Source organism: Trichoderma citrinoviride, assembly GCF_003025115.1.
Source record: "Trichoderma citrinoviride strain TUCIM 6016 unplaced genomic scaffold BBK36scaffold_10, whole genome shotgun sequence".
NCBI classification, from domain to species: domain Eukaryota; kingdom Fungi; phylum Ascomycota; class Sordariomycetes; order Hypocreales; family Hypocreaceae; genus Trichoderma; species Trichoderma citrinoviride.
Genome location: NW_020194718.1, coordinates 796,363 through 823,067, shown reverse-complemented (window position 1 = coordinate 823,067; position 26,705 = coordinate 796,363). Strand labels below are relative to the sequence as shown.

General features: G+C 55.3%; 9 protein-coding genes across 9 annotated transcripts; 4 read left to right on the top strand and 5 right to left on the bottom strand.

The window, feature by feature from the left end:
* Positions 1-74: 74 nt before the first annotated feature.
* On the bottom strand, positions 75-1,701 carry BBK36DRAFT_1123028 (hypothetical protein; the record flags this gene model as incomplete). The annotated part of the gene is made up of 4 exons (XM_024891006.1): positions 75-662; positions 721-1,440; positions 1,499-1,558; positions 1,618-1,701. The coding sequence occupies 4 exons, from the start codon at positions 1,699-1,701 to the stop codon at positions 75-77; spliced, it is 1,452 nt and encodes a 483-aa protein (XP_024748057.1).
* An 818-nt stretch (positions 1,702-2,519) lies between these two features.
* Positions 2,520-4,109, bottom strand: BBK36DRAFT_1135899 (WD40 repeat-like protein; the record flags this gene model as incomplete). Its single annotated transcript, XM_024892798.1, is given in 3 exon segments — positions 2,520-3,905; positions 3,919-3,985; positions 4,038-4,109. A coding segment is annotated over 1 exon segment (1,364 nt), but the record flags the coding sequence as incomplete, so codon positions are not given.
* A 465-nt stretch (positions 4,110-4,574) lies between these two features.
* On the bottom strand, positions 4,575-5,786 carry BBK36DRAFT_1123637 (hypothetical protein; the record flags this gene model as incomplete). Its single annotated transcript, XM_024891081.1, has 2 exons — positions 4,575-5,062; positions 5,150-5,786. 2 exons carry the CDS (start codon positions 5,784-5,786, stop codon positions 4,575-4,577), a joined length of 1,125 nt encoding a protein of 374 aa, XP_024748055.1.
* Positions 5,787-6,434: 648 nt separating this feature from the next.
* Positions 6,435-7,404, top strand: BBK36DRAFT_1160901 (electron transport protein; the record flags this gene model as incomplete). Its single annotated transcript, XM_024894328.1, has 3 exons — positions 6,435-6,650; positions 6,711-6,920; positions 6,979-7,404. 3 exons carry the CDS (start codon positions 6,435-6,437, stop codon positions 7,402-7,404), a joined length of 852 nt encoding a protein of 283 aa, XP_024748054.1.
* A 492-nt stretch (positions 7,405-7,896) lies between these two features.
* On the top strand, positions 7,897-9,435 carry BBK36DRAFT_1123586 (HAD-superfamily hydrolase; the record flags this gene model as incomplete). Its single annotated transcript, XM_024891074.1, has 3 exons — positions 7,897-8,108; positions 8,228-8,527; positions 8,598-9,435. The coding sequence occupies 3 exons, from the start codon at positions 7,897-7,899 to the stop codon at positions 9,433-9,435; spliced, it is 1,350 nt and encodes a 449-aa protein (XP_024748053.1).
* A 1,540-nt stretch (positions 9,436-10,975) lies between these two features.
* Positions 10,976-13,536, top strand: BBK36DRAFT_1170415 (kinase-like protein; the record flags this gene model as incomplete). Its single annotated transcript, XM_024895439.1, has 3 exons — positions 10,976-11,024; positions 11,342-12,753; positions 12,817-13,536. 3 exons carry the CDS (start codon positions 10,976-10,978, stop codon positions 13,534-13,536), a joined length of 2,181 nt encoding a protein of 726 aa, XP_024748052.1.
* Positions 13,537-13,856: 320 nt separating this feature from the next.
* Positions 13,857-16,628, bottom strand: BBK36DRAFT_1177262 (hypothetical protein; the record flags this gene model as incomplete). The annotated part of the gene is made up of 4 exons (XM_024896055.1): positions 13,857-15,598; positions 15,674-15,722; positions 15,800-16,006; positions 16,614-16,628. The coding sequence occupies 4 exons, from the start codon at positions 16,626-16,628 to the stop codon at positions 13,857-13,859; spliced, it is 2,013 nt and encodes a 670-aa protein (XP_024748051.1).
* A 765-nt stretch (positions 16,629-17,393) lies between these two features.
* BBK36DRAFT_1142671 (kinase-like protein) lies at positions 17,394-19,814 on the top strand (the record flags this gene model as incomplete). The annotated part of the gene is made up of 3 exons (XM_024893535.1): positions 17,394-17,433; positions 17,594-18,052; positions 18,142-19,814. The coding sequence occupies 3 exons, from the start codon at positions 17,394-17,396 to the stop codon at positions 19,812-19,814; spliced, it is 2,172 nt and encodes a 723-aa protein (XP_024748050.1).
* Positions 19,815-22,855: 3,041 nt separating this feature from the next.
* BBK36DRAFT_1091314 (hypothetical protein) lies at positions 22,856-23,314 on the bottom strand (the record flags this gene model as incomplete). Its single annotated transcript, XM_024889030.1, has 1 exon — positions 22,856-23,314. A coding segment is annotated over one exon (459 nt), but the record flags the coding sequence as incomplete, so codon positions are not given.
* Between the last annotated feature and the right edge of the window lie 3,391 nt (positions 23,315-26,705).

Sequence of the window (26,705 nt, the reverse complement as noted above, 5' to 3'; positions counted from 1 at the left end):
CCGTGCATGTATTCGTGTGATGTTGCTCCTTTTTCAATGCGCCGCGAGCCGTTTGCCCCCCTATTCCCGTCTCTCTATTTGGAGCTTGTTGGCTGAATGCGTGCCATCATCTCCTCCTTGGTGATGAGGTGATCGATCCTCTCCAACAGCCCCAGCAGGCTCTTCATGTTGTGGCTCCACTCATTCAGAACATCGTCTGCGTCTCTCGGCTTGGCGAAGCTGACGATTCGTGCCGGCCTGTCAATCTTCGCATACACAGTCTTGGACGTCACCAGCTCGCTGATGTACTTCTCCGTCTCATCTTCCGCAAGGTCCAGGAGCTCGGTCAGACGGCCCATCTGGATGCGTGTGTAGTACTTGGCGATGACCCGGACGTTGTGCTCGATGACGCGCTTGCGCAAGTCCTCCCACCTCTGGTTGGCTTTTTCGTCTGCAGACTGTCCAGGCTGTGCGTCGAAGACATCAGTCTCGCACAGGTGCGGGCCAAACTTCTTGGCGATTTCCGGCCATCGCATCAGCTCGTGCACTGTGAAGAGGCGGAGGAGCTCTGCATCGAGAGGAACCTGAGAGTTTCGAGAGTCTCGGTGTATGCGCTGGAGGAGGTCGTGTTGTTCATTGTCGTATGGTGCAAGGATGACAAAGTAGATGATGCGTTGTAGGACCTTGACGACAACATGTTAGCTTACAATCAAGGGGGATTGGTGAGTGAAATGGCCTTACAGGACGCAGTTTGGCGGGGTCTTGCTCAACAGCCTCGGTATCGAGCACCTGGCGGTAGTGTTTGCATGCGTCCAGGTACTTGTCCTCGTGCTTCGCCAGTGTGATCTGCTGCTCGTAGAAGCGCAGCTTCAGATCCGTTGTGTCGTCCTCCTTCTCTTCCGGAACCTCCTCTCCGCGAGCCTTTTTCTTCTCCCGCTCCTTCTGTTCCTTTTCCAGCTGCTCAGCTGTCTTCTTGGGCTTCCGTGCCAGGTATCTTGTGCTAATCTTCCGGCCCAAGATAGCCGCCTGCGTCCAGTCGCCGCTCTCAATGCAGAGTTCGACTTGGGCCAGGATAAACTCCGTCTTCTCCCGTCGGTCCATGGATCCAAAGGTCTCTACCTGGAGCTCGCAGAGGATCTCTGTGGCCGCCTTGACGTCGCCCTGCTGCTTCTTGATGTCGGAGAGGATCTTGGTGACGCGGGCGCGCTCGACCTCAACAAAGATCTTGCCTTCAGTCACCGTCCGCAGCGTCTCGATGACGGAGAGCTTGGTCTTGAGGTCGGGCGTTTCGTCGAGGAAGCCGACCACGGTCTGGACCATCTTGGTGATGGCCTGCTTGAGCTGGCTGTGCTTCTTCGACATGACCAGCGTCTGCTCGTTCATTAAGCTCCAGTCGCCGGCATTTTTGCATAATGTGACAATCGCCACGAGAACCCGGGATGTTGAGGCGAGGTCAGAGGCCTGTGGAAACACGTCAGGGGAGCTCGTTCGAAGCTAGAGCCGATGCTGGGTGGCTTACTTGACGGGTCTGCTTTTCAAGAGCGGCAAGCTTCTCGATTGCGCCCTGGAGGTTGGTCTGCTCAAACGGGTCAGCTAACGAACGCTACCGACGACGGAACCCCCAAGAGAGAGCATTACCTTGGCCAGAGCCTCGGCCTCTGGAAGCTGCTTGTCAACCTCCTTGGAGAAGTCCTTCTCGGGCTTGAGGGTTGCCTCGGACATTGTGGCGGCGTGCGGCGTCGACTTGGCGGAGGGGAGGAGATGCGGTGCGTGTGTCTCGTATTCGGGATCTGGGCGTCTTTGACCGCGAATTGGGGATCCAGAGTCGACTCGATGGTGTTTCTTGGAGAGGACGAGAGCGAGAGAGTTGTTGGTGCTTCGTTGATTGGCGAGGCTGCTGTGGGTAACGCAAGAGGCACCTGCCTGACGTTCTCAGCCAGCAGCAGCGTATGTAATCCCGGCCTCGACCAGCCACCCCACTCTGGGAGCTGTGGGAAGAAAGTAACCCCGGACACAATCGATAAGCCAGCGCTCAGCTACAGCATCACGAGCAGCGAGTCAACGAAAAACACATGCGTTATGAGCTATCATTACCTACTGTTCGGATAATACGTAGGTATGTCAATTCATTGGTGACAACTTATATCTGCCCATGTATAAGACAGACGTGTTCTTTCTGGATATTGCGGCTTATTGCAGCCAAACTTTCAGGCATTTCCTTTGCCGGGCGATGCCTTTACTTTAGGCCAAGGACTGAAGCCAGCGTATCTCACAAGCACCAGCACTTGCAGACCAAATGTTATAGACAGGCAAAGCCGTGATTCAATATCTAGAGCCAAAATAACAATGCGATGTCAAACTATTCACATTTTATACTCCTACCCCCTCAAAGCGTCTATTCAGACTCAAAAACCAATGAGATACCGTCATCACCAGCCGTCACCACTCGCTGCCCAGTCCCTCCCTGCACGAAATCCAGCACGCCGCCTCCATCACCCTCTCCCCTGTGGCCCTTCCACTCCCGCAACAGGCCGTTATTTCCACTGTTGGAAGAGTCTGTGGTCCCACTGGCCCGCACATCCCATCTCCGCACAACGCCATCCATGCCGCAGCTTGTAAGCACCCATGTGTTAGGGATGAACTCGACCTTGACAACGGGATACTCATTGTGAACGGCTACGAAGTGCTTTCGGATGGAAAAGCTGCGCGTGGCATCGAACACGGTGATGCCGCCGTCCACAGAGCCGGCGGCCAGTAGGACGGTGAGCGGGCTCGTCGAAGCAACTGATATGGACAGCGTCTCGACGCTATCGGTGTGGTTTTGAAGGGAGGCCAGAATCTGTCCTCCAGCGGTGGCTTCGGCCCCAGACCTGCCGCCTCGACCGCCTCGACCGTTTGTCCTCGCCGGTGCCGCAGCAGCTCCAAGGCGGGGAAGGGACACGACCTTGATGGAACCGTCACCACCGCCGACGGCAATGAACGTGTCTCTAGGGTCAATGGCAATGGAGTATAGGCCACCGAGGACTTCGAATCTCTGATCCTCGGCGGTTAGAGACACAATGGTCATGCCGTTATCATTGGTAAGGCCCTGCGCAGCAGCAGCTCCCCAGACATCCCAGACATATAAGCTGCCATCTTCAGAGACGGTAGCCAGAAGCTGGCCATCGTGTGTCCACGCGCCGGCAGTGCAAGGGCCACCGTGCAAGAAGTAGGACTGGACAATTTGGAGGGCGTTGGAAGGGTCGGAGGGATCTATTGTGTAGACCCAGACGGAGCCGTCTTTGGCGCCGAGGGCAATGGTGTTGGGATGTGACGGCGAGGGGCAGGCCGCAACCCAGTTGACCTCGTCGACTTCTTGCGCCTCGCCAAGGGGAGTCACCTTGACCCCGATGGGAGGCTGCACGTCAGTCTTCCAGGCCTTGACCCTGCCATCCAGGCCCGCGCTGATCAGGACCTCGCCCTGCGGAAGAGTCCAGGTCAGACTGGTGATGGAATCCGTGTGACCCTCGAGGGAGAATAGGCTCTCGAGTCGGCTCGTCTCGGGATCGGTAACGGGGCCGCTGTTGTAGCTCGGGGGCAGCACCGGCCGCGAGGGAGCGGAGGAAATATCGAAGATCCAGCCCGCGCCAGGCGCATCATCTTCCTGGCCGGCAGAGCCGCCAACGGCGACGAGCGAACCCCAGACGGGGTGCTGCGCAACGGTGAAGAGGGAGTCTTGGGGCAGGTCGAAGTATGCGATCGAGTCGTTTTGCAGGTAGAGCTCCTCATCCTCGTCGTCAGAGTCCATCTCGTGATCTTCGTCATGGCCATCCTGGTCAGCCCCATTGGCGACCACCTCTCCCACCTCTTCAGCGTCGAGGAGGTTGTCGTCCAGCTCCTCGTCGGCGTGGTTTGAAGCAGACATGTTTTCTAGAGATACACAGGCGTTATCGAGCTAGACAAGAGATAAGTGTTGGAGTCGGCGCAAGAGGAAATGCGCGCCGTATGAATCCGAAGATGAAGAAGAAGAGTAGATCGATGAGAGAGGAGAAGAGAGAAAGATGAGGAAAACTGAGATTCCGGAGAAGGATTCAGCTGGCCCTTCCGCTGAAGCAAGATGTCACTTGCTGCTTGATAAGCAAGAAATCTTTCGGCTTCTTGATGCTGGTAAGGATTTTTTTTTTTTTTTCTTTTTTCCCGGCCTTGGACCCCTCCCCCGCCATTGGATAAGAACCCCACTAGATTCTACCTACTCAGGTACACAACCTGGGACTGCTGCTTTGCTGCTGCTTTGCATGTCAGCTACTATACCTGGAATATCATCATCAAGTTGAATTCTGATGCAGAAGAGCTCATGAGAGCCCGAAATAGCAGATACTATTACCTCGCGTCTCACATGCTACATATTAATGGACAAGTATAAAGCACCAGCGACTTCCGTCTTATACAACATATAGACACGCGATGAGTTACCTAGGAGCATGTAAATCAGGAGGCAGATGCTTCATTCAACCGAGCTCGTCCTATCCTCAACGCCAAACTCCCGTAATCTTTTTGTAATAGTCATTGAAGAAGCAAGTCAGCCCAAGTCCCAATCCCGTCACCACCTCGCACCGCTACCCATCCAGCACCTCCACCCAGTTCCTCTCAGCCTGTCTCCTCCTCCACCTCTCCTCTGCAGCTTCCCGCAGTATGCGCTCATCCTCGCCCACCTCGGCCGCCTGGTCGGCCATCTCCTTGATCTGGTACTTAACAGAAAGGAGCAGCATCTTATGCCAGCCACTGTGTATCTTGCACCGCTTCCGCTCGCACATGCCCCGGACCTCATCGCCTTCTCCCTGGGGATCGTCGACCTTGGACGCCTGGAAGATGGCCTCACCCTCGGGAGACTTGACAAATGCGGCAAACGCGTCCCGGGCTCCGATAGAGTCGAGTCTCTGGTCGTACCCGCAAATGTCCTCTGCAATACGGCCGGCGCTGATGGCTGCTCGGCGGCGTTCCTGCACCATTTCGACGAGTGCTATCATCTTCTGGCAGAGAAGCGTCTCTTCCGCGAGCTTGAACCGCGCTTTTGCTTTCCTGTCCAGATACTCTCGTTCTTCTTCTGTCAGAATCTGCGAGAGACGCTCTTCAGCTGCTTGACAAAGGTTAGCCGGCTGGTTGCAGCAATCAAATCTTGATAGACATGTACCTGTATCGTCTCCATTCACCTCGGCTGGCTTTCCCGAGAAGGGAGCCCGCAAAGTCCACGACCCATCCCCACCGATAGTGGCAAGATCGCTGCTTAGCAGGGCCATGAATTCCTCTTGGGACAACTCATCGCTCAGAGCAGACTTTGTCCTGGCTTTGGGCAGTTTAGCCAGCATCCGCTCCCACCACATCTGGGCATGCTCATCCGAACAGAAGACGCTCGGCGGACTGTGAGTCAGACGAGCCGCCTTGCGACACGAGCTCAGCGTGCAGGTCTTCTTGTAAATGGTCACCAGCTTATCTGTCGTGCAGTTCGGGCAGATGAACTTCTCGATGAGGCTCTCTCCTATGTCTTTGCTGATGTGCACACACTCGCCGTGAAACCAATCCTCGCATCTCTCGCAGCAAATCATCCAGCGGTGGTCGTCCGGCCCTCGGCAGATGCAGTATGGCCCATGGTCAGACTCGTCGTCCTCGTCGGATGCATCCTCTGCCGCGGTGCTGTTGGCCTCGCTGCCCAGCGCTGTTCGCGCCGACTTTGGCTTCTTGGGCTCCCGTGCAGACTTTGGTCGCTTGGCGTTCTTCTTGATGGCAGAGGCTGTGCCCTTTTTCTTCTTTGTCGCGGATGGGCCCGTCATTGGAGGTGCTGCATCCGTGGCATCTGCCAGCTCTGTGGAGGGCAAGGGAGTCGAGGATTTAAAGGCTGGGAGGGCATCGGAATGCAGTGGAGCGGGTGAATTCACCGCGCTCTCACTTTTGATGTCTTCATCGATGAGCTCGAATCGGGTCTCCATGATGAATGGTCCTGCACCCGTCCGTGTCGCATCCATTGGCATAGAAGTTGCTTGTGTGAGTGAAGAAGCATCAACGTTTCGAGATAATTCGCCCCCCAGCTAATAAGGGAGCTGAATGACCCAAGCTTTTGCAACAAAGGAAGAACTCAGCACAGCCACACAAGAGACATGGCCGTATCAGTAGAAGAAGAAGTCTCTAGAACAACAGCTTATTGAATTATACACGAATTGTCTCGCATTGATCTTGTCCAGACGCGTTCAGAAGGACGGTTGATATTGAGAAGACGAGGATGGAGTCTCAGCCTGACTCAGCATCCAAGCGGCAAGGGTACCAAGAGTGATTACTCAGCCAAGGTCCTCCAGCAAACTTGCTCACCTCACTGAAGTCGATGGTGGGGCAGCAGCTGTCGATATTTAGCAATCCGACGCTCTCGGCCTCGTTTGTTCCATCACGAACGCAGCGCAAGAACAGCCATTGAGGCGCAAAAGAACATGTCGCATCCAGTCGCCTCGTCAAGGGCTCTCCAAGGCGCCCTCAGGAGCCTCCCTGCGCAGCAATGCCGGCGTTGCTTCTCCAGCAGCGCATTCCAGCCGAAGCAGCTCCGGCCGGTCGTCCCTCGATCACCGGTCCAGTCCAGACAGCCGATTACACAGAAGCGAACGAAATACAAGACGATCGAGCAGGCCAAGAGCCGGTATAGCACGGGGGTATGAAGGAGCGATGCTTGCGATCTCTTGGTGTAAGCGATGTACTAATGTCCTGGGCAGCCTTTTTCGTGGAAAGCGGCCGTCTTGTTCGTGATTACATGCGGTGGCCTCGTCTGGTACTTTGAGCATGAGAAGGAGCGCATGCAGCGGAAGAGGATCGCAGAGGCGACCAAGGGCGTCGGCCGTCCCAAGGTTGGAGGATCCTTTGAGCTGACGGATCAGAACGGGAAGCCCTTTACCAGCGAGATGATGAAGGGCAAGCACTCATTGGTAAGCAAAGCCTCGCAACGGGCGAATTACTCTCTGGTGATGAGGCTGACTCGACCAGGTCTACTTTGGATTCACGCGCTGCCCCGACATCTGCCCCGAAGAGCTCGACAAGATGGCCCGCATGCTGGATATCGTCGACGCCAAGCTTCCCAACAACCAGCTGCTCCCCATCTTTGTGACGTGCGACCCGGCGCGAGACGATCCCGCGGCGCTCAAGACCTACCTCGCCGAGTTCCACCCGAAGCTGATCGGCTTGACTGGGACATACGACCAGATCAAGGACTTGTGCAAGAAGTATCGCGTGTACTTTAGCACGCCGCGAGATGTGAAGCCTGGGCAGGACTACCTGGTCGACCACAGCATATACTTTTACCTGATGGACCCGGAGGGCGATTTTGTGGAAGCGCTGGGGCGACAGCACTCGCCGGAACAGGCGGCGCAGCTGATTATTGATCATATCAAGGATTGGAAGAACAGCCATTAGTACTGCTGTTGCGGAGCTGGGAAAAGCAATGTAAAATGGAGCTTGCCTGTAACAGTAGTGTACCACCAAGTCATGGAAGGAAGGATGCCGAACCAGCAACAAACCACTCAACTTGTATATACTGAGTTAAATTCACCGTGCCACGTATTAACCACCATTTCGATTCACTTCATAAGCAAAGAGGCCCTACCTAAGGTTGTATGTGAAGCTATATCGGATTCTTCGGCTTGGTGAATACCGGATTGCTGCCGAAGAGCTCATAGTGGGGATACGGCGCAAATCCCGGCCAGTACCGGCGAGCTGCGACTCGCGGCCAGTCTGGACTTGGACCTTGCCCCAGAATATCCTGTCATTTACATCATCGTCACCGGAGTGCATGCAGTGTAAGATCTCTTTGGGAATCAGTATTTTTGCAACTCATAGACGGCTGAGATTGAAAGGCTTTAGTTCAGTTAGATGTCGCGCACACGAGTTTTGGGCCGATGCCGGCCGATGTCCGCATCGCGACTCGGCCCTGTCACCCGGTCATGGCCAGCCTTCAACAGCCTCAGCGTGAGCGCGGCTCGGGCGAGCACCGACAGACGGAGATTCCATGCGGCATCATGCTTGCACGAGAAAGTGACTGCGCCTTCTCGGTCACTTCAGCAGCGCATTCTGGACGATGTCGCGCGGAAAGCCTTGTCTGAGATTGCGTTTGCGTTTGAGTACGTGGTGAAGCGATCACTAACCCCTCGTTTATCCCTTTCCCACCCCCTCTCTCTATAGCCTGTATTGATGGACATGTCATGAAGAGCATGTGGCGGCTAACAGAGGTATATCACAGCATTGATGGAGTCTTGTATCAAGGCCACAGAGCAATTCCCGGAGCCAGGGAGATGCTCAGGAAGATCAGGTCTCACGACATCCGATACGTCTTCCTGACCAACGGCGGCGGCACTCACGAAGATGCCAAGTGCAAGTCTCTGTCTAAGCGCCTGGGTCTCTCAGAAGACGAAGACGTGATCCGCAACAGGGTCATCCTGTCTCACACGCCGATGCGCGGCTGGGACGAGCACGTCAAGAAGCACGGGACGGTGCTGATTACGGGATCTCACCCAGAGATTGCCCGCAGGGTGGCCAATGAGTCGGTGCAACCTCATGACTCCTCTCTGCGCGGCTTTTTCAAGAGATTATGCTAACGGGGAAGCTTCTAGATACGGGTTTGAAAGAGCCGTGACGCCGGCGGACATCATCGCGGCCAACGACAAGGTGTATCCGTTTGACAACCTGCGGGAGAGCCTTCACCGAGAGTCGCGGCCGCTGCCGGATGGCAAAGTGGTGTCAAACAGCATCGACCCCTACAGTAAGGACGTGCCAGCGGACGCGCTCAAGATTGACCAGATTCTGGTGTGGAACGACCCGCGGGACTGGTCGCTGGACATCCAGGTGATCCACGATCTGCTCATCTCGCATCGCGGGTATCTGGGCACCATCTCCGACAAGAACGGCAACGCGCAGCTGCCCAACAACGGCTGGCAGCAGGACGGGCAGCCGCAGCTCTGGATCTCCAACCTGGACCTGCTGTGGAAGACGGAGTACCCGGTCAACCGCTTCGGCACGGGGGCCTTTGTCGAGGCGCTCAAGGGCGTGTGGGCGGCGTCGACGGGCGGCGCCGAGCTGAAGTTCAGCGCGCTGGGCAAGCCGTCGCGGCACACGTACGAGTACGCGCACGACCGGCTGCTTCACCACGCGCCGGAGCAGCCGCACGGCAAGGGGGACAAGAAGAGGCCGCTGCGGAGGGTCTACATGATCGGCGACAACCCGGAGAGCGACATTCGGGGCGCCAACGAGTTTGCGCCGGAGGACGGGACGCAGTGGGTGTCGGTGCTGGTGAGGACGGGCGTGTGGCGGGAGACGGCGGCGCAGAGGGAGCCGAGGCACAGGCCGGCGGTGGTTGTGGACGATGTGCTTGATGCCATTGTGTGGGCGATGAGGAACGAGGGGGTGGATGTGACGAGGGAGTGGCTGGCCAACGAGGAGGACTGGGTGTGAGTAGGACTGGGTGTGAGTGAAATAGTAGTACGTCCCCTTGTTTACACGTCCTTTTGTTGAGCTAGGTACTGTTCTTGTTCCATCACATTCTTGTCCATCACCATGAGCCCTAAATGGCCTGATTTCTACACTTCATCACATAGAGCCGATAGAGAGCCCCCCAATAGAGCCGATAGTTTGTATGAGAGAGCGCGCACGCGAGCAGCAGAAGAGACGGGAAAAGTGGGTAAGGACAAGGCCTCAGCCCTTTTTGTTGGCAGAGGGCGAGGCACGCTTGGGATTTCCTCATGCGGCGACCGAGAGGACGGGGATTTACCAGGATGTTTTGCGCAGCACATGCTGTTGCAGCATGCAGCAAGGAGGGGAGGAGACTCAGCTGGTGCTGGTGCTATCATTCGTATGGACAAGTAAAGAGTGATGGGCAGGGACAGGGAGTAAAAATGAGGTGTGGATACAGAGTCAAAGTCCCCCAAAATCACATGTTTGTGCTTCTGTGTCCGCCAGCTACAGTAGACTAAGGCAGAGCGAATACTAATAGGCCCAACTGGACACCTTGTCATTCATCCATTGCCTACGCGACGGGCCGTTGATCCATGGCTTGAACCTTGTAAGACAGCAGAAAAATAAGACAGACGGTGCCTGAGAATATCCAATGGACAGTATCAAACACATGAATTCAGTGTATAAATTCGTACGAAAGAGGGAACCAGGATGACACTCAATCTACCCCCCCTACGTCATATCCTCTCTGTTGCCGTCTTGTCCCTGAGTCGTTTATCTCGGTCTATCCTCTGTAAGCCCCCTATCAATCCAATCAACTAATAACAGACCCGAACCACACACAAACTGGAGCCAAACAAGCACAAGGCAGAAAATCCCTTATCACAACCACAACAACGAACAAACAGCACGGCCCTTTTTTAATCTAAACTCTAGAGCGGACTAGCACTGGAATATTATAGTGACACCCCATAAAACAGCGTGGCGTTCGCATAGGTACAGTAGTGCCGCTCCTCAACATTTGGGTCCAGTCTGGACCTTGAGCTGCTTTCTTTTCCCCAGCCCGCCTTCGTCACAGGTCACGAGGGCTGCTTTCGTCCTTCCCCAGATCCTTCTTCCTCCTGCATCCTCGCCAGTCCACACTCCTTGTCTCTCCTTATCTCACACTCACTACTGCTTGAGACACTGTTTCTTGTTTATTGGATTCTGTACTTTTCAGCTTGAGCCCCCCGTGTGTCACCGCCGTCATTGGTGACGTCTGGCGATTCCATCCTGCAACAGGATTTTGGTTAGCTCGAAACATCGTCTTATCAGCCGGCGCCTCTCTATTTGTTGGAGTTGAGCTGTCTTTAACCAATTCCCACGACGAACTCTTTGATCCTCCGAACCCTGATGGTCTGATTCGAATCAGGCTACGCAACTGCGATTATTCTCGACAAAAACTTTCACCAGCCCGACTATTTAAGAAGAGCGCATTGTCCTGGCTGCCATGTCCGAGACACCAACTCACCCTCCCACGGCGTTGCGCTCGGCTCTCAAGATGGACGACGAGGCTTCGCGCACTCCGCCTGCTAGTGGCACTCTGAAAGGTACGTTGCTGTGGAAGCGAATGTTCACTTGAACGGGTCAAATGGGGCTGTGTCGCTTGGAAGGACGAAGATATCCGTCGAACGCTGGAGAGGGGATTTCGCATGCTGTTTTGTGCGCCGCCCATGCTGGTTCGATGACGATGGATTCGCTTGCCGTCGCGGGGTTCGTCTGGTGGGGGAAATGACTCGTCGCTTTGTGTTGCTGTGTTTGCATAGCCGAGAAGGGAAAAGGAAAGGAGGAGGGAAAAGGAAAAGAAGGGAACTGGTGCGAGGCAAAACTACGAGAGATTGCGATCTTGGGCTTACGACTGGAACAGCTGTGCAGATTGCCGACCCCGTCCCAGAGGACTATATCGAGGACGATTCCCACCATGCGAAGCAGCGCCGGGGCCACACCACGGCTCCTCCCACTCGCCGTCTCAGCGGCAGGCTGTCTGCCGCTGCCTCGCCGGCTTTGCGCCCTGTGGACGATGCGACTCTCCCGGGGCACCACCATCACCACCGTCGGAACCACCAGAGCGAGAGGATCTTGGCCCAGGTTGGAGAATGGCTGGAGCGCGAGCGCAAGAAAGCGGCGGCCAGGAAGCTGAAGCCTCGTCGACGCAAGTCCAAGTCTCCCCCGTCCGACCAGACGCAGGCCGCAGAAGGCGCGGCTGCAACTCCGGCTCCCAGCCATTCTTCGCGCGAGCGATCGGGTTCCACGAGCTCGCAGTCGAGCGACATCTCCTTTGACGGCCTGGAGCACATTCTGCGAACGTCAATGGCGTCCATTGGACTCACTTCGCTGCCAAAATACAGCCCGCGAGCCAGTACCAAGCACAGGCGGCCGCCTTCGCGCACGTCCCTCCATCGCGCTGCTTCCTCGGACACCGACTATGTCGACGGCGACGCTATCGTGCCCAGCTGCGATGCCTGGCTGGACAACTCCAAGACGATGAGCTACACTGGAGGAGCCAGCATCAGCACGGACGATGTCTCAACTCAGGCCACAAAGGTCGAAAAGGAGACAGAGGCATGGACCATCTTCAAGAATGAGATTCTACGCATAGCCCATACTCTGAGGCTCAAGGGCTGGCGCAGGATCCCTCTTGGTAGCGGCGAGGCCCTGTCTGTTGAGCGACTGAGTGGTGCTCTGACAAACGCCGTCTACGTCGTCACCCCGCCGGCGGACATGCCCCAGCTGGAGGGCAAGAAGCCGCCGGCCAAGGTGCTGCTTCGCGTGTACGGACCGCAGGTGGAGCATCTCATTGACCGAGAGAACGAGCTTCAGGTGCTCCAGCGACTTGCGCGCAAGAAGATTGGCCCGCGGCTGTTGGGGACCTTCAAGAACGGGCGCTTTGAGCAGTTCTTCAATGCCCAGACGCTGACCCCGACGGATCTGCGAGAGCCTGAGACTTCGAGGCAGATTGCGAAGCGTATGCGAGAGCTGCACGATGGTGTTGAGGTGCTCCTGCATGAGCGAGAGAGCGGGCCCGGTGTTTGGAAGAACTGGGATCAGTGGCTTGATAACGTCGGCCGCATCACCACCTTCCTAGACCGGGAGCTGGAGAAGACGCCCGAAGCTGCCCGCAAGAACTCTCTCGTTCATGCATGGAAAGCCAACGGCTATGTGTGCGGCGTCCCTTGGGAGCAGTTCAAGGAGATGGTGAACAAGTATAGAGCCTACTTAAACAACTGCTACAAGGGCCACAGGTCCATCAGGGACCGTCTCGTTTTCGCACACAACGACGTGAGTAGCTCCTCTTTGCTTGGGATCACCGCAGTTGCAGAAGGCTAACAGACTCTACTATAGACTCAATACGGCAATATCCTCAGGATTCGCCCCGACGACGAAAAGTCGCCTCTCCTTCAGCCTGCCAACAAACACAAGCAGCTGGTTGTCATTGATTTTGAATACGCGGCTCCCAACACCGTCGGACTCGAGTTTGCCAACCATTTCACCGAGTGGATGTACAACTACCACGATCCGGTGGTCCCCCATGCCTGCAATCCCGATCGCTACCCAAGCCTTGAGCAGCAGAAGCGGTTCATCAAGGCCTACGTGGAACACCGGCCCTATTCCCAACGGTCCGACTCGACACCTCGCCTGACGCCCCTCGACAGCCAGAATCCCAGTGCCCCGGCCACGCCCTCGCTTCATCCGACAGCCTCTAGCAGCTCGATTGTCGACTTTATGCTCGACGCTCGCTACCCCGGAGGCGACTGGAACGCAGTCGAAAAGGCACGCGAAGAGCAGGTCGACCAGCAGGTGAGGGAGCTCATCGAGGAGGCCCGGCTGTGGCAGCCGGCGAACAGCGCTCAGTGGATTGCTTGGGGCATTGTGCAGGCCAAGGTGCCGGGCCTGGACGGAACGCCTGCGGACGAGGAGCCTGGCGCAGACGAGTTTGACTACCTGAGCTATGCGCAGGACAGGGCCATGTTCTTCTGGGGGGATGTTGTGCAGCTGGGGCTGGTCAAGTTGGAGGAGTTGCCTGAGGCCTTGCGGGCAAGGATCAAGCTTGTCAAGTATTAGGGGCTGCGCAAGTGACCGGATATTCCTTGTACGATAGGGGGGTGCTCTCTTGTTCTGCACTCTTTTCTTTTCCGTCTTCTTCTGTTGCCCTTTCGTGGTTGACTTGGGTCGTTGATGCGGATTCTTTACCGTTAGGAACAAGGATTATGCCAAAAGTTGTATAGACAGCGAGATGAATCCACAATGCAAACATTTTGATATACCTCAATCTCTCCGCGTTGGTATCCATGTACTTCTGTATAATGCAAGCGAACGCAACTTGTATAGACATGCCATTGGTAGGTATGAACAGCTCTCGACGCTTTTTTTTTGTAACAACCTCATGCATCCAACTTCAATCCCTCCAGCATGGCATCAATCTTATGCAACAGAATCTGGTAATTGATTGCATCCGACGCAAACTCATCCTCCGCCGCCTCCCCATCCAACGTCCTCACCCCTTCTTCTTCTTCTCCCCCTTGTTGCCCCCCCTTATTCCCCTGAGCCTCACCATCACCACCATCGCCCTGCTTCCCACTCTTGTCACCAACAACAGCAGCAACATCCCCCGAAGAGCCATTCACCAGCGCCGCCACCATCTCCGCGCTCATCTCCCCCTCCTCATCCATCATCTCCTCCAGCCCCGCGTCCTCGAAGCGCAGCCTGAACCGCTCGGACAAGTAATACCGGATGTCGTCGAGCAGCTCAATGGTGTCCGTCTCCTCGCGCTTCTGGATGCGGTCGGCGCTCTCGCGGATGAGCTCGTGGAAGTCGGGCTCGTCGATGTAGTCCTCGAGGCGGTGGGCGAGGTAGCGGGCGGCGAACTCTTCGAGGCGCTGGACGCGGAGGTCCCATGCTGCGTGGATGACGTCGTAGATGTTGATGGGCTCGACTTCGACGAATTCGTTGGGTTCGGGGTCTGATTTGGGGGTGTTGTTGTTGTCGGTTTTGTTGTTGTCATTGGTGTTGTTGTTGTTGTGGGTGCGGTCGACGAGGGCGTTTGCCGTGCCGCTTCCGAGGGTGCTTATTGCAATGGCGGCCTTGTTCTTGAGACTGTCGAGGAAGAGCATGTCGGCGGCGTACAGCAGATCCAGCGCATGTTCGAGCGGACACGATGCGTTCTCCGTGTACAGAAACGACAGGATGAGCTCCAGCACGGGCGGCGAGCAGTCGACGGTGATGACGTGCAGATGGTCCGACTTCTTGGACTCGACAAAGTCGCCCGAGAACATCTTGTCAAAGTACTCGCTTCGGATGAGCATGGCCTTGTGCGCGGGATACAGCACCGACTTGCGCGCCTTCTTGACGCCGTTGCTTTCCGCTGCTGCTGCTGCTTGACGGGACGGCCCAATGGGAATGCCTGCGGCGCTGGTGGACGTTGAATCGGCGGCGAGGAGGATACCGTCTGTGTCCTCGGCAGAAGGCTCGTCGGCGCGGAGCAGGATGTCCGCGAAGATGGAGTTGTCGTGGCGCCAGCGGACCTCGTCGACGCGGTCTGTGTCGACGACCATTTTGTGCGCGAGGACGCTCTGCTGGAAGAAGTCGGTGACCTGGCCCAGGGCTCTCGCGACTTCGTCTTGGTACCGCTGGCGGGCCAGGCGACGGTCGTTGCCTACGAGGATGGCTTCCCAGAGCTGTTCGATTTCGAGAAGCTTGCTGATTTTGTCGAGGCCCTTGGCGACGTCTTCCTCGGTGGCGGTGCTTCCCGGGGGGGCGAGATCCCTCGGTACTTCACCGAGGTAGATGTACCGGACGGCGATTTGGAAGGCTTCCACGGGGATGGTAGACGATAGCTTCCATGATGCTGTTTCGGGGTTTGCCTGGAGCTTCCTGCGGAAGTAGGGCGTTCTCGAGGCCAGCAGGAACTTGTGCAGGTTGAAGGACCTGGTCTCCGCCTCGAGGGAGATGTCCGCTGTCTGGGGGCTCTGACGGCCCAGGAGGTTGGAGATGTGGGATGACCAGTAGACGTAGGGATCTGAGCTCTTGGAGAAGTCGTACTGGAGGAGCAGGTTGCGGATTCTGTCGTTGAGGGCGTTGTATATGCAGCGCTCTCCCTGGAAGGTGTTTCTCTCGGCGAGGGCACCTGCGATGTGTCTCAGCCTTGACTCTTTTCTCCCAGGATGTGAACTTGATGAAATTGTGTTTAAGAGAAACATACCGGATTCTAATAACAGCTGTACCAACTCATAGTGACCACACAGACTGGCCTGTTTAACACGGCCGTCAGTACTCTTCTTATACCCCGCTAAAAGTTCAATTCAGACTTTATGTGCAGAAAACTCACAATGATCAATGGCGTGTAATCAAACTTGTCCTTGCCGTTGATGTTGACGCCCATGCCAATGAGTTCCTGGCACTTGCGCAAGTCTCCCCGCCGACATGCCAGCAGAAAGTCGTGAAACTCTTGACTTGTATCCAGCGGGTTCTCGTCTCGCAGCACGCCGCTCTTGATGAGGAGGCTTTCCTCGCCTAATTTGCCTTCCAGCTCGTGCTTTTTCAGCACCATTTTTGTGAAGTCTAATAGGAACGAAGCAAGATATAAAGGGAGAGACGAGTATAGAGAATGAGAGGGTGAATCTAGAAATGACAAACGTATGTACTTTCGCTATATGGGATGATTACGGTATTACATTGAATCTGAGAAGAGATGGAGATATACATAGTCAAAGTCTTATGTAAACCGGCCTCTTTTCACGGAGATAATCGACTTTGCCGCTTATCGTTTTGCACGTCACCGGAACTTGCCATTGCGGAACCGGAGCCGTTGCAGCTGTTACTCGGCGTTTGTACGAGTACCTGTATGACCAGCCTGTCAAAGTGGTGATGCCTTGTGATTCTCGACGTCTGCCGTCTTATCAGATATCTGTCGTTGGAACTTCACCTTGTCTGGCTGTTTGGCTCTCTTTGACGCATCTGCTACCCTAAAACCGAGACATTTTCCCTGACCGCCACAAATCCACTGCATCATTGCCACGCAGACGCCACACACACACACAGACGCCTCACATGATGCCACGCATTTCTTAGTCCCCACAAGCCCAGAAGTCGCCGGCGCTTTGCACTATCGATAAGCGGCAATACCCCGGCACATCCACAACTAGGCGCGTCGCCATGGCAACCGCTCGATTTGTTTACGTCCAGCTGCCGGGGATGCCTTTTTTTCTGCCGGCCAGCGAATTGGCGGAGCGAGCGTCCAATCCCGGGATCCTTTTGGCCGCTGTTGTGCCTACGTCAGTCAATCAGTCAGTTGATTCCTTATCCTGCCGCAGCAACGAAAAGCAAAGAATCCAGCCAGAGAGAGGGGAGCACAGAAGAGAGAAGAAGCAAGAAAAAAAGAGGGTGGGAAACACAAGTCCCTTGTTTAGGTTTATTTGGAGCCGTTTTCTGTCTGCTGCTTTGGTGCTAAGCTAAGCTAATACAGGGACCTGCCCCGTTTGATAGTGTGGTGAGAAGCCGCTGCTTCGTTGCTGTGCATTGTCTTACCTTGACCTTGAACCTTGCCTTTTCTCCAAGCCTCTTCGACGACACGCTTTTCCAACGCTTCCAATCGCTTCCATTATTTTACACTTCTTTGTTCCCTTTGATTACCAGCATCGCCAGAACAAACTTCCACCTAGCGCTTGTTTCTTTTCTTTCTTTCTCTCTCGTCTTTGGAGCGACGTCAGACGAAAACCTAACGCAGCAAGTCAACAGTTTTCGGGGGAGGCTTCGATTCTACACCCTCTCGCCTACTTCCTCTCCCCCCCTCCCCCCTCTCCCTCTTCTTCTCCGTCCTCGCCTCATCATAACTTTTGGTTCGCCTTTCTCGTCGGAATAGTTGCTTTATGGGGCTCGGGAGCAGACAAGCGTTATTGGTAGCACCGTTATAACGACGCAACATGTCTACCGAGGACAAATACGAGACGCTGGAGAAGATTGGTGAGTGCGCGCCCAGAATCAACAACCTCCCACCACCACCATTGAAGGATGGCAACGGGGGGAATGATGCAGACGAGAAGGAAGAAAAAGCACACCTCAAGCACTTTGACTATGGAACGGTCCTGCTAACGCTGGCCTTCTTGCGCCATTTTCTCCTTAGGCCATGGCTCCTTTGGCATCATCCGCAAGGTCCGCCGCAAGGCAGACGGCTTCATCATGTGCCGGAAAGAAATCTCCTACCTCCGAATGACGCAGAAAGAGCGCGAGCAGCTGCACTCCGAGTTCCAGATTCTGTCGCACCTCCGCCACCCGAACATCGTCGCCTACTACCACCGCGAGCACCTCAAGGCGAGCCAGGACCTGCACCTGTACATGGAATACTGCGGCAACGGCGACTTGGGCCGCGTGATCAAGGAATTGCAGATGAAGGGCCAGAGGGCGCAGGAGAGCTTTGTCTGGAGCATCTTTAGCCAGCTGGTTCTGGCCCTGTATCGCTGTCATTACGGAATAGATCCCCCCGATGTTGGCGGCAATGTCTTGGGCGCGGCGGAGAGGACGGCTCCAAAGACTCCGGCTGGAGCCGTGACGATTCTGCATCGAGACTTGAAACCCGAAAATGGTGAGAATCTCTTCATACGTGCATCTTGGGTTGTTGTGGGAAGACATCCCGTGGCCGAACCAACTAACACGATACTCTACAAAAAACAGTATTCCTCGGCGAGGATAACTCAGTCAAACTGGGCGATTTTGGTCTGTCCAAGATGATCAAGTCTCAGGATTTCGCCTCCACCTACGTCGGCACCCCGTTCTACATGTCGCCCGAGATTTGCGCGGCCGAAAAGTACACGCTCAAGTCCGACATTTGGTCATTGGGATGCATCATTTACGAGCTCTGCGCTCGCGAGCCCCCCTTCAACGCAAAGACGCATTTTCAACTGATCCAGAAGATCAAAGAGGGCCGAGTCGCCCCTCTACCTGAGATGTACTCTCCCGAGCTGAACCAGGTCATCAAGGACTGCCTCAAAGTCAATCCCGATAGAAGACCGGATACTGCACAGCTGGTTCACCTGCCGGTTGTGAGGCTCATGAGAAAGGAGAAGGAGGTGGTCGATTTGAACAGAGCGCTCAAGGCGCGTGAGGAGATTCTCCGCGAAAAGGAGACGGAGCTGAACCAGCGGCTGGTGAATCTGGACAAGGACAAGCACCTGATGCGGCAGGAGCTGGATGCGTCGGTTCGAAGAGAGTGGGAGGTCAAGGCCCGGCTGGAGATTGACCGCCAGGTGAGCGCCGAGGTGGAGAGGCTCAAGAAGCAGTTTGAGGAAGAGGTCAGGAATCGCGTGGAGAAGGAGCTGGAGAGCCGCCGCAAGAGAACGCCTCCGCCTCCGGTGGAAGAAGTGCAGATCGATTCGCCCATGACAAAGTCCGACCAAGCGCACAACTCGTCTGCGGATGGCAGCGGCGACGAGTTCCCTTCTACGACGGACATCACGGAGCTGTCATACTCGGCCGAGAGCCCCGACTTCATCACCAAGGACCTGAAGCGAGCGGCGCGAACGCCCTTTCACCGAGCGCAGACCATGTTCGCCGGCCAAATGGGCACTCCCATGGACATTGAGATGCAATCGCCCAGCCCCATGGCTATCGCCTCGCTGTCGCTGTCGCCGCGCCGCCAAGGAAAGACGCTGACGCACCAAGGTAACATCTTCGCTGCGAATTCGGCGCCCAAGGCGGCCGCCAACCCCGATGATTGGGCAAGAGACGGGCTGGAGTCTGACGGTGAAGATGCCTGCCCTCCCTCGCCAACGCAGCACAGGGCCTCGATTAAGAATCCTTTCACCAGCAAGAACCGGCCACTCCTCTCGCAGAAGTCGGCGAGTGCGGCCGCTCGCATTAGGAATGCCACGACCACCTCGAGCGGCTTCGTATCCAAGGCTGCCATTCCGCCTAACGCTCAGGCTGGTAGCCGAAAGCGGTCTCCCGTTGGCAGGTTGACTAAGATTCCCTCCATCGCCAACATGACGCAGCCGACCACGGTCAACGAGGCTAACACTCCGTCACCCATATCGTCGTCGTCATCGTCCTCGGGCCTGTCGCGCAGGCTGTCCGCTAGGAAGGAGGCAGCCGATTCGACGGGCAGGATAGCTAAGAGCAACTTTAAGGGATACACGCTCATCGAGCTAAATCAGGCCCGCGCAGGAGGCCGGCCGACGAGCATCACGGGCATGCCGCTGGGCGAGAACGTGGGCCCTAAGAGGTCCGGAACCGCGGCATATCGGGAGCGCGTGGCCAGCTCCAGTTACGGACCGGTCGCCGTGTGGGACCCGGACACGGACGAGATGCCGAGCCCCTTTTTGGACCGGCGCCGCATTGCGAGGGTTTAGGAGTCCTTGATGTGATGGGGACTTGTTCGGAGAAGTAAGGGGAGTATTCAAAGAGCCTCGGTTTGCCTACCTTTGCGATTTGCAAGTGTGGCTTCCCCCCATTTCTGGATGGCTGCTGTTGTGCAACTTCATCTCACGCGGGGCTTTGGGCGAAACCGACATGCCCCGTCGACATCACGCCACAAAAGAAAGGATCAAGAAACCCCAAAGAAGAAAAGAGTCAGCAACATACATATGGATGCCATTTCGATTTATTCTGCTTTCTTGCTTTCGTCATGCATTGCTTGGCAGCCGACATGAGCGTCGGCAAGACTCGTCATTTCCCCGTTGTTATGCATGGAATCATTCGAAACATCCAGGACCAGCATCGAACACATATATGTGTTAAAACCTTCTTTAATCGTCACTCTCCTCTCCCCCCTTTTCCTTTCTTTTGCGAATATCGAACCTTTGTGTTCTTTTGGCATTCACTCATTGGAGCTTTGGAGCTGCACCAAACCATGGAAAACGAGCCAACAAATGTTGCTCAACGTGCTCCTGACTTTGGTCTGTATGACAACGAGAGATGCAGAGGAAGAGCACATGCACATAGACACGGAAGTCATTCAGAAGCTGGCACATTCACATTCCCAAGCCACGGAGTTTTTTTCCTTTTCCATCTACCACCCCCTTTTCTCAACCTTTTTTGCTTGTTTTCTCCATGTACTTGGAGTGTTGGAGTCTCCTTTTTTGGTCAGTGTGTGTTATGAAGAAATGCGGCGCGCAGGGTGAAGGCTTTTGTTATATAGCTGGCTGGCTGGTTTTTTTTGGCTGGTTCACTTCTCTTTTTTTGTTTTCTGGCTGGTCTTTGGTTCTTGTTCTTTTTTTGGCTAGGCCTGGTTTGGGCGTTTAGGAGAGAGATGATGATGATGATGATACAGATAACTTGAAAGAACCATGAAACAAGATATTATCTCAACGAGCTTACTTGCTGGATGGTGGATGGTGCATATTGTTTCTGCTTGTATTTCGATTCGTGTCTTGTTTGCCTACGATGCTTTTATACAGGACGGGTGCGTCCTCTGTGACTGGGTTTGGTTTGTTGCATAAGGAGTTGGGAAGAGGAGACGGCATCTTCTCCTGTAAGCTGGGAAAGAACCCGTGCTATTGACTCGTTGAGCTGATTGGTTCTTTTGTCAATGATAAGTCGTATCAGACGCAATGGGATCGATAAACAAGCCGGATAAAGTCCACTGGAGAACATCCTATCTGACCTTACCTCCCTCACCTCACCTTACTCCTTACCTTACCTCAACCCAAATCCATCACGACCAAGCACCTAGAAGCATCCATTTAGTATGTACATACCTCATACACCGTATCATCACAGAAACAAAACCATCGACGTTACCCATTAAACCCCGCCCATATGGCCAGGCTAGGATACATAAAACGCCAGGACACGTAAAAACGGAAGAACAAACGACGACAGAATCACAAGTATATATAGAACCCCCATCCGTTTCTCCCGGACAAAAAAGCGGGATTCTTTCGCCAATCTTCTCTCGTCAACAGCCATGAACCAGACGTACATATATAGCTCTTCCCCTCCCCTCTTTCTCCAAGCACAAGTACAAGGAACACAAATATCACCAATTGAATGCACAAAAGGGGGGAGAAAACAGCCGCGATAGGCACCTTCCATCCGTCTCGGGCCCAATCACGACAAGTCTACAAAAAATCTTTCCCACTTTGTCCCCCAGACCAGTCAGACGGGGCGATGATGATGCTGAAATCACTTTTGTTTCTCTCTTCTTCTTTTTTACTCCCCTCGTTTCCCAACCATTGGATCGGTTCAAGTCTATCATGCAGCCATCGATGCGGTGACTGACCCTCCGCAGCCAACCACCATCCCGGTCTACACCGAAATTGACAGTCGGCCACCAGAGGGGCAAGTGGAAGAGGAACGAGCAACTGATAATGCCGGCGCCTTCGTAGTTGCGCCAGCTCAGATTACGTGTTGACTACTACTTTGTAAGACTAAATAACAATGACTAGCAACGCAGCTTAATGCATCCCGCATACCGCCATTGCTTGCCCGATTGACCAGCAGTCCATCCCCATCCGCGGGAGGGGATGAATGCATTGCGTCCTGGTAGCCAAGAGTCGAAACACCATCCGTCCAGGCTGCTCGGTGCCTGACCAAGGCCGGCTTGTGCCTCTCGTTCTGTCAACGCCTGACGCAAGACCAGAACCGCTCCCCATCACATCCCGCCCAAGGGTATAAGAAAGGAAAAATCGCAGTGAATCCGCATACGCCGTATTCCCGGTATCGCTTGAACAGAAATATCCATGTGTCTTCTTCTTTCGCCCTGGTGAACCAATCCCAACATACATGAGTGCGGCATTCCCAATCCCCTCATATTTTGTGGAGAGGGAGAGAGAGATAGAGATAGAAAGACGGGGCAAGAAGAACGAACTGCTTCTGTAAAGTGGCAAAGGATATGGTGAAAGGGTAAGGAAAAGAAATGAGAACAGAAAATGAAAGGGAGCAGCAAACGATCCGAAACCCAGAATTTGCAACTTCAACGCCAAACCAACAATACCCAAACTAAACACTGAATGACGAGCCGTGAGGCTTTTTCCCTTCTTGCCCAGCCGCGAGGCCTCACCCATCTGTAAAGAACTTCCGTTGCCGTAATCCCGCAATCTTGAGAACGATACACATTCCCCCAAACCCGGCCTGCTAGGGCATCTGAAGACGAACTTTTTTGTTTTTTTCTTTCCTTGAGAAATGTCCAATATTCTTTTGGTAATCTTGCCAGATAGCTTTCAGAGTCCGAGGACTCGTCTCCTATGGCAAGCCTGAAAGCCCCGTCACCCCATACAATTAATATTGCCGTCCACAGTTTTGGCCGTCAAAACTGTCGGCTGCAGGTCGCTCTAGCCAGTCCGTTCAAAGAGAAAAACAGAAAGAAAAAGGTAAGAAAACAAGGTGCTATGGGCACCATGCATCATTTGTGGCGAGAAGAGCTGTGCTTCTTGTGGTGATGTGACGGTGAATGTTTGTGTCGACTTGACGAGCCACCGCTGCTCTCCAAGTCTCTTTCTAGTGTTTCAACCCTCGATCTGTACCCCTTGACGATTTCCTTGATGTGTGCTATCCTGTCGAAATCGACCTCGAGTTCATCGAGCTGCCGCAGGATATCTGTGTAGCGTGCGATTTCGGCATCGGCGCCGTCAATGATGTTCCCGGCTCGGTCGTATTGGACCTGTGTGAACATTTGGGCTTGCTCGCTGAGATAGCGGATGTTTTGTTCGATGCCGGCCATCAATCGATCAAAGTATCGCCCCAGAGCCGATAGCGACGTGCTGTCCAACATCAAGAGGCCTTGGCTGCTGGCTCTGCTGGCTGCCCGAGAGCTGGCTGAGCCCGCGCCACCCCCCAGAGCGGCCTGGCCTTGCCGGAGCAGCTGGATCTCCTCGGCACTGAGCCCCAGTTGCGTGTCTGGCACGGCGTTGGTGGTGGCCATGGCTGGCTGTCGTGCGAGGCGCTACGGCGCCTCGTGGACAGGGAGAGCCACCCGCGGCCGCGACGAGGCCAGCAGCGGTATCGAGGCGAATGGCTATAGAGTCGAAGTCGAGGCTGGTGGATGGGACAATGACGGTAGCGGTGGAGGGTCGGATCGACTATATCGCAGGACGAGGAGGCTATCGACGGAGAGAGAGGAGAGGACTGCGCATGAATATTCGAGTGACGATGGCGTCTTGTCCAGCAGATCCAATGCACCGAGGGTCATGGTCTCGGGATGATGACGGCAGTGATGTGCATGACACCGCAGATTGGATCGAGAGCTGGCGGCGCGCGAGTGGTTTGAGTCCGAACCCCGGGAGTGGCCAGGTTTTGGCGCAGACCTTATCCCAGGATCTCCGAGCAGGCAGGGAGCTCGTGATTGGAGAATCAGGATCGTGGGGGGTTTTAAATGCGGTCGTTGCTTCTGGCCGGCGGCTGGCAGACGTTCACCGTAGGAGCCGCAACAGTGACGCAGCCGAGCTTTGGCAGCGGTGACGGAGGCGCTGATTCTGCTCTCAATGGGGAGAGGGAAACGAAGTGGCAGCTCAAACAGAAGCCCAAACGGAGGCTCAAACGGCTGGTCGAGGAGGTGAATGAATGGCTGAGCGCCAGTGACGGGACACGGCCTTGCATGGCCTGTTTGAAGGCAGCCCGGTTCCAGCGATGCGGGCGGCCAAATATTAGTGTCCAGAGGCGAGTAGGAGCAAGAGGAGGCATGGACCTGCTGTGACCCCACGTTCCACTAGCCAAAAGCTCTCTGAATGCCCTCGAGGCTGTCAAAGCAGTGACTGACCGACCCACGATTCCGTAACAGCTTGAGCGCAATGCCAGCCGCAAGGTTGAGCCTCTTCCGCGCTTGTTTGCACTTCTGCTGCCGGGAGCTATTCTTCGCATATTTATGCGGCTAGAATTCAGAGTTCAAAAGGCTGCGAATGGCTGCCAATCATATGGCACTAGAAGCATCGTCGAATACCTAGCCCCAGGCCGTTTGATCTTGACGGCTGCCAGCATGCATTCACTGCAGGGGTAACCGCTGCACGCCGGGTAATAAGACTTGGGGGCTGTTCTGCGCTCCGCCCATCGAGATGGGATTTAGTCTGGCCTTTCGTTTTCCTGCTCGCTGATAAGAAGCTGGCCGAGGGAGGGTGGGCGAGGTAGCCGGCGAGAATCGAAAAGGCTGAATCCATGGCTCGCGGCATCTTGCTTGCTGCCCGTCACCGAGATGGCAAGACGCTTGCTTCAAGTGGTTCAGGTTGTTGGTTCCAAAACAGAGCTGAGCGGCCATGTTACATGTACCTGGTAGGTACGAGTAACAGCAGACAAGCTGGAGACATGCTCGGGGTCAGTCACTCACAGTCGAGTCGACCTTGGTAGCCTCGGCGTCGCATCAGATCAGTCTGCAAGATGCGGGAACCGCTGCTCGTCACAGCCACGGACAGAGGCTGCAAACCGCCGCCCACCATCTCTCTCCCACGCAGAGGGATAACGACGGAACCGGCCGGAACCAGGCCATGCTATACGGACCACCGTCGACCGGATAGGAAGCTGGCTTTGAGACAAGAGGGAGCCGGGACGAAGCCAGACGGCCAGACGGCAGAAGAGGGTGTGCGACGGTCAGCGCCAAACGTTAGCTGGAGAAGGGGAAATTAATTACGGATGGCGAGCCAAGGAGAAGACGCGAGGGCGAAGGGAGGAAAAGGGAAAGAAAGAGAGGCGATCACGAGGGGCGTCGCTTTTCACTTTTTGCTTTCCACGCTCTGGCTCTGGCTGGCGGCGGGGAAACAACGTCCCAAGGCAAGGTTCCTGCCGCGCGGTACCATCATACCATCACATCACACATTCACAACTTAATGCCTTCACTCTTTGTTTCTTCTTCACCTCGTCACTGTCCTCGTTCTGTCCTCATTCTGGCCGTTTCTCGACTCCCATCTATCCTGCCTTCATCTCATCACCGTCCTGCTCCTCCTCATCCTCATTCGTCAACATTCAACCCAACCGCCATTGTCCAATTCGAATCGTCCTCCCTGGACAACAGCAGCAGATACCATCCCGGGACAGCCCTTGAACCCTCCCTCGTCCGACGCAGCTTCGCCCAACCACCACCGACCAGTTCGTCCGTCCACGGCCACAAGCGCCAAACCGCCCCTCACCTCCATCTCCAGCATCTGGGACGCTTCAACATCCCGTTTCTCTCGCATCGCCGACAGGCCTCGCCCGCCCTGCAACACCAACTGGCCTGATATGTACTGCAACATAATGCCTCGGTACCTTATACTCTCTGCACCATCAAAAGCAGGCCCGGTTCCTTACATCGCCTCGCGGGCTGCTGCCTCTACCCTACCTTGACCCCATCCGCGAGCATCTTCGATGCGACGGATAGGCACAGGCACATGCGAGAGCCCGTCCAGAGATGCACTTCCCTTCCCCTTGGCCGAGGCTACCCTCTGCCCTACCCATTACCCCCCTCCTTGCTGCTTATGCCATCTAGGTGAATGCGCGATCGTCACAAATGATATGCCTTAGCATGAGTGTGTGCTTGTTTGGCCATGAACCATAATTGTGGTTGCGCGTCCCCGCCCCTGCTTGTGGAGCGGCTGTCCCGTCTCTCTGGTACAAGAAGACTCGTGTGTCCTTTGCCCTGCGATTATACGCCTATCTTCTGCCGCTACAAGTCGATCCCTAAGAGCTCTACTACTTACGCAGATCCAGAATCCGTAGAGCCGTTGCTACTCGTCGTTGACCAAGTTGCACCGCATCCAGCCTCCGCCATATCGGGCCCCGGGCCGCCTTGCATCAGATGCGCACGCGGGATCGTCTGCAGCCGCCCTTATGCAAATCACCCTCGGGCTGCTGCGCGGCTTGCAGCAGCGTGCAGAAGCTCGATGCCAATGGTGACCCCATGTAACCACGGGAAAGCCTCATGACAGCCTCCCTCCGCTATAGCTCGACTTGATCCCACTGGCTCGGCAAACTGCAAAGATCTTCCTTTGGCGGCCACTCAGATTAGACAGTTTGCGAAAGCTGCACATCATTGTGCCACTAACAGCTCGCTTCTTTTGATTTGCGAACATGCTTCTTTTTGCGAACCGCCTAATTGCGCCGTGCCATTCTAGAATAAGACTTCACACCCTCTTCGAAAGGAACTTCTTCGGCCTCAAAGATCAGAGAACTTGTTACCCCTCGGTTCAAGACACCCTCCTGGGGAGTACTTGAAAGTCCAGCCAATGATGGCCATGCTGGTACTGGCTCCTTCTCCAGCATCAACTCGTCAAGTGACTGCTCTGAGGTTGCATCAATCGATTGCCTCAGAGCCCTGTTGTGCGACGGTGGCGTCACTG